Source organism: Pelodiscus sinensis, chromosome 1 (genome assembly GCF_049634645.1).
Source record: "Pelodiscus sinensis isolate JC-2024 chromosome 1, ASM4963464v1, whole genome shotgun sequence".
NCBI lineage: Eukaryota > Metazoa > Chordata > Testudines > Trionychidae > Pelodiscus > Pelodiscus sinensis.
Window position 1 is genome coordinate 330,856,431 of NC_134711.1, and position 6,331 is coordinate 330,862,761.

Genomic DNA, 6,331 nt, shown 5'->3' on the forward strand with positions numbered 1-6,331 from the left:
TCAGGGTCCACTTAATGTGGACATGCTAGTTCGAATTAGCAATACGCTAATTCGAACTAGTTTTTTAGTCTAGATCCGTTAGTTCGAATTAGTTTAGCTCGAATTAACTAATTCGAACTAAGTTAGTTCGAATTAGTGCTGTAGTGTAGACGTACCCTAAGGGGGGATAGAGGTCTATAAAATCATGAGTGGTGTGGAGAAAGCGAATAAGGAAAAGCTATTTACTTGTTCCCATAACATAAGAACTAGGGGCAGCAGGTTAATGTGCAATAGGTTTAAAACAAATAAAAGGAAGTTCTTCTTCACACAGCGCATAGTTAACCTGTGGAACTCCTTGCCTGAGGAGGCTGTGAAGGCTAGGACTACAACAGGGTTTAAAGAGAACTAGATAGATTCATGGAGGTTAAGTCCATCAATGGCTATTAGCCGGGATGGGTAAGGAATGGTGTCTCCAGCCTCTGTTTGTCAGAGGGTGGAGATGGATGGCAGGAGAGAGATCGCTTGATCATTCCCTGTTCGATACACGCCCTCTGGGACACCCCGCATTGGCCACTGTCAGCAGACAGGGTACCAGGCTGGATGGACCTTTGGTCTGACCCAGTACGGCCGTTCTTATGTTCTTATGATGGGTCAGTGGGTGAAACACTGTTATGTGGTGCAGAAGAGGTGGATATAAAATTTAAAATATAAACAGTGGGGAAGCATCATGTCATGGAATTTTTAAGGCTGGGGCAGAGCCTGCAGCCTTGTGCTATAGAGTGTTGCAAATGACAACCCCGGCTATGAAATGGTTAACACAACATGGCACAGAAATGGCAGGGCAAGGAACAGGAACAGGGAATCAACTGAAAGAGGCGGAAGGGGCAGAGTCCTGGGATGCTCCTGCTCCCCTTGCACAAACACCAAGCACCAAGACAGAATAAAACGTTGGAAACAGTTTTGAGAACTGCCAGAAAATAAATGTCCATCCCCTGATCCAAACATTTGCGGCAGGAGCAGGCTGCAGGGAGCTACGCCGTGCCTGGAGAAGGGGGAGAGAAATGGGAAAAGCTGGTCCTGGCAACATTAAAATTGGAACGTGGGTCCACTGAAGCGTGATGGCCACCATGTGATTAGAACCAGGCTCCTGTTCAACTTAAACCGGGAGCTACCTTGGGGCCTGTCAGAGCGGGACATAGAAGGGCACAGAAGGAAAATATAGCAAACGGCACTGCACTGAACTGGTAAATCAGAGGATGAAAAAAAAGAATAGAACTTTCCCGGGGTCACAGCTGGAGCCAGGATCGGTGGCTCCCTCACAGGGGAGAGAATAGAAAAAAAAAGTCAAAGTGAAACACTGAAATTAAGCAGGCAAACACCCAGCATGGATGCATTGACCTACAGAGTTGCCCAATAACTATAAACTGCAATTAAAAGGGGCTGACCCACAATCCATGTGGGGCACACACTGAGGGTGCGTCTACACAGCTGCGTTATTCCGAAATAACACCGCGCGCATCTACACAGCCATTCCGTTATTTCAAAATAAATTTGAAATAACGGGCGGCTTATTCCGACGTCTGTAAACCTCATTCCACGAGGAATAACGCCACTTCTGCAATAGCCATTTTGGAATAGCGGTCGTGTGGACACTGCACTGCTGCTATTTTGAAATAGCTCCTCCCCAGGGCCATTCAAATAATTCCTCCCCAGTGCCTCCTGGGGCTCTAAATCAGGTAGCACGTCCACATTAGCGGAGTCTGCCTCGGACTAATTCTGAGGCTTCCCTGTCATGTAGACTTGCTATTTAGAAGTAAGCTATTTTGGAGTATTTCTTCCAGAAAAGCTTATTCCAAAATAAGCATGCAGTGTAGACATACCCTAACAGAATAGACATTGTGGGGGACAAATTCAAGTTTTTGGGGGGCAGCATAAAACTCAGGGCGATTCCCAACTACTTCGGCCCACGGAACCTCACATTATGCTCACAGACACATGAATAACTTTCTGTCACAGATATTTCTACAGAACCTGTCACATTTCCTTTATAGCTGTTCTCAGCTTGTTAAAATTTGCTGGTGCTGTCTGTAGCTGAAGATAAGGCTATGTCTAGACTGCAGGCTTCTTTCGAAAGAGGCTCTTTCGAAAGCATCTTTCGAAAGAGCATCTTTCGAAAGATCGCGTCTAGACTGCAGACGGATCTTTCGAAAGAGAAATCCGCTTTTTCGAAAGAGAGCACCCAGCGAGTCTGGATGCTCTCTTTCGAAGACGGCCTCTTTACATTGAAGAACGCCTTCTTTCGAAAGTTCCTCTTTCGAAAGAAGGCGTTCTTCCTCGTAAATTGAGGTTTACCGCCATCGAAAGAAAAGCCGTGTTCTTTCGAAATAATTTCGAAAGAATGCGGCTTGAGTCTGGACGCAGGGGAAGTTTTTTCAGGAAAAGGCTACTTTTCCCGAAAAAACCCCTGAGTCTGGACACGGCCTAAGAGTGTAGAGTTAATCTCTCTGGGCTCAGGCCTGGCTACCGACTTATGCTGCTTTTCACCGACCTCTCCTCACCCTGTTTCTCACTCTCTGGCTATGCCGTTATTCCTGAAAACCCCTCTTGCGCAATGCCGTTATTCCTGAAAATAATCAGCGTAGCGGCGTTGCACAAGAGGGTTTTTCTTGCACAAGAAGGGGCCGTGTAGACACTCCTTCTGGCGCAAGAGCCTCTTTTGCAAAAATGGCGGCTCATTGGGTATGCAAATGAGGCTCGGCGATATTCCACGCTTAGCCTCATTTGCATATTTCTGGTGCAAGATTGTGCCAGTATAGACATAGCCTCTCTGTTTTCAAAGTTCTCATTTCTAGTGTTGTACAGAAAGCGTCAAAAGAAAAAAAGCCCCTGAAGTCGGAAGAAAAGAATGAACTAAAAGAAATCGAGGGAAAATCTCCTGTTAATAGATCTAGCACAGTTAAAAGTATAACACCCCAGGAATGCAGCATTTCTTGAAGATCCGGGTGCCAAGCAAGATATACGCAGAATCTGCTCCCAAACACAACAGCGTTTCATACAAACCTAATATCCTTCACGAGCTTGCACAAAGATGCATTGAAAATGTGTTTGGTTTAATCGTTATACACTGTGCTTTTACGTTACAATCGGGGAATTAATGACACATGCCCATAGCTACTACAAATAAATACGTAATGCTTCTGCAGCGGCCAGTGCCGGGTTCAATATCTCGGGGTTCCTCTCCACCCACCCAGCACTTGTGCCAGTCCCCTCCTAGTAACCTGGGAAATTCACACCCTTCCCCAAGCGCCTCTGAGAGGCAACGCTTCCCCACGCACCAGCACAGAGCAGAAATTGTAATACCGGGGAGGGAAGAAATGTGGCATTAAGTTGGGAACGCACCACACAGAGTTCCCAGCCAATCCCCAGAGTAACAGCCTCACCCCAAGCAAACAGGGCAGGGTCCTTTTCCCCTCGGGTTCTCAAATCCTGCAACCCAAACATCCGGAGTGAAGGGAGGTAAAGAAGCATCTTATCTAGTTGGCTGGCCACTCGCCATCCGCCTGCTCACTGCTCTGACTATACCGGCCTCTCGCCCTGCTTCCACACTACCCTGCTGGCTATCCCGTTACCATCCATTGTCTTCCTCGTCCACTTCCGTCCATCCACCCCATCCTGATTTCAGCTTCTAGTGACTCTTGCCTCTTACCCTACAGGACAGAGGAAACACAGCTCCAACACCATGAGCAGACGAAAAGAGGCACCTCCCAACACCTATTGGCTACGTCTAGACTGGCATGATTTTCCGCAAATGCTTTAATGGAAAAGATTTCCGTTAAAAGCATTTGCGGAAAAGAGCGTCTAGATTGACACGGCCGCTTTTCCGCAAAAGCACTTTTTGTGGAAAAGTGTCCGTGCCAATCTAGACGCAGTTTTGCACAAGAAAGTGCCGATCGCCATTTTCGCCATCGGGGCTTTTTTGCGCAAAACAATTCCGCGTTGTCTACACTGGCCCTCTTGCGCAAAAGCATTTGAGCAAGAGGGCTTTTGCCCGAACGGGAGCAGCATAGCATTTCCGCATTTCAGACAGTAGGAAGTCCGTGTTCTTGCGGACATTCAAGCGGCCAGTGTAGACAGCTGGCAAGTTTTTCCGCAAAAGCAAATGCTTTTGCGGAAAAACTGGCCAGTCTAGATGCAGCCATCAAGTATGGGAGTGATGGGAGTTTACTCATGGATGCTGGAGTGAGCGTGAGGCCAAGCCCCCAGTGCCTGCGGGAGCCAGCAGGGGGCTGCCAGTCAAAGGGGTTTTGCTCTCACACCCGTATCACCAGGGGGTGACTCCACAGGCGTGAGTGTGACACGGGGGTCAGGGCACGAGGAGCCAGCCGTGGGGCTGCTCCGACTGACTCCCAGAGCCAGCGAACGCAAGAGGCTAACAGAGATCTGGGAGGTGGTTCAGAGTCAGGGTCTCTGATCCCAACCAAACCCAGCACAGGCCGGAGCTCCCAGAGGGCAGAGGATGCAGCAGAAACCCAGCAGCAGCAGGGTCGGTGGGGGAAGACGGGAGGCGGATGTCTAGGCTCTTGCACCCAGTGCAGCATGTCAGAGTGGCTGCCTGTGGGCAGGTGGCGTGCGGCTGCTTTGGGTGCAAGGAGCAGCTGGAGATTCTGCTGTGACACCAACACCAGGAGAGCCCCCTGCTTACCCCAGGGCCAGAGCCCCCCCATCTCCTCCCGGTGGGGGGGGATGTTCCGTAGCAGGAGAGTGAGTCTGGTCCAGGGTCCCACCCGACAGGCTGCTCACACCAGGGAGGTTTGCTGGGGTCTCTGATTCTGTCCCCAAACACAGTCCAGTCCCGGCTGCCCCTCCAGGTCTCACTGATTTTCTCTTCTGCTGTTAGCTGCTGAAAACGGAATAGAAACTCCAAGGGATGGTGCATGATGCCAGCCGACAATCACAGCATTTTTATACCTGAAACCTTCATCCTGACCGGATTCCCGGGTACGGAGGAGTCTCAGGTCTGGCTCGCCGTCCCCTTCTGTCTGATGTACGTTGCGGCGCTTCTGGGGAACTCTCTCCTCCTGTTTATCATAGTGACAGAACGAAGCCTCCATGAGCCCATGTACCTTTTCCTCTCCATGCTGGCCACTGCTGATCTGCTGTTGTCAACAAGTACAGTGCCCAAGATGCTGGCTCTTTTCTGGTTCAGAGCAGGGGAAATTTCTTTTGCTGCCTGCCTCACCCAGATGTTCTTCATCTATATCAGTATTACCTCCGAGTCGGGCATCCTGCTGGCCATGGCGTTTGATCGGTACGTTGCCATCTGCCACCCCCTGAGATACACCACCCTGCTCACCAAGCCCGTGATCGGGAAGATCGGGCTGGCGGTTCTCACAAGGAGTGTCGGCGTCTTTTTTCCTTACGTCTTTCTCCTGAAACGGCTGAAGTTCTGCAGATCCAACCTCCTGCCTCACACCTACTGCCAGGAATGGGCCATGGCTCGTCTGGCCTGCAATGACATTACACCCAACTTCTGGTACGGCATCGCCACGGCTTCTTTAGCATTTGGCTTAGATGCTTTGCTCATCGCTGTGTCTTATGTGCTCATCCTCGGGGCCGTCTTCCATCTCCCATCCAGGGGCTCCCGGCTGAAGGCCCTGCGCACCTGCGGCTCCCACGTCTGTGTCATCCTGATGTTCTACACCTCATCTTTCTTGTCCTATTTCACAAAGCAATATGGGAACATCATCCCCGGTTCCATCCTCAACCTCCTGGCCAACAGCCACGTGCTCCTCCCCCCCATGCTAAACCCCGTGATTTACGGGGTGACATCAAAAGAGATCCTGAGACGGGTGATCAGATGGTTTTACCGGCACAAGAGCTAAAACTGCTGAGCTAGAGGAGGCAGGAGAAAATGCCTCAGGCGTGGAGAGGAAAGCCGGGTGTCCCAGAGGGGCCTGGTAATGGGGTTGCCACTGTGTGAATTGGAAAGCTGGTCTCGGTCTCCCACAGAAGTCGGGGCAATAAAAGTGATTGGCTCCGCATCCTGTCTCTGTTCTCCCCTGGCACTGGGATGGCTACCGTAACGCGCGCCCCACAAACTCAGCCTGCCCGGGGGAGTCCACTTCTCCGTGGAAGGGGAGCAGCCACGGCAGGGAGAACAGATGGGGCGCAGGGCACAGAGGCGAAGAGACGCCCTGGTGCAGCTCTGGCTGGGAGCCCGCGGGCTGGGGTGCCCCCCTGCACGGGGAGGTGGGTGCTCTCCCAGATGGGCAGCTGGGGTTTGCACTGGACAGCCGGCAGCTGGGCTGGAGAAAGGGGCCATCTGGGGCCTTGCACCACCCTGGTCTGGGAC

At 51.2% G+C, this 6,331-nt stretch overlaps 1 protein-coding gene across 1 annotated transcript; it reads left to right on the forward strand.

Moving 5' to 3' along the window:
- Window positions 1-4,913: 4,913 nt before the first annotated feature.
- On the forward strand, window positions 4,914-5,861 carry LOC102444154 (olfactory receptor 52B2-like). Its single transcript, XM_075934211.1, has one exon. It carries the CDS (start codon window positions 4,914-4,916, stop codon window positions 5,859-5,861), a length of 948 nt encoding a protein of 315 aa, XP_075790326.1.
- Window positions 5,862-6,331: the final 470 nt, after the last annotated feature.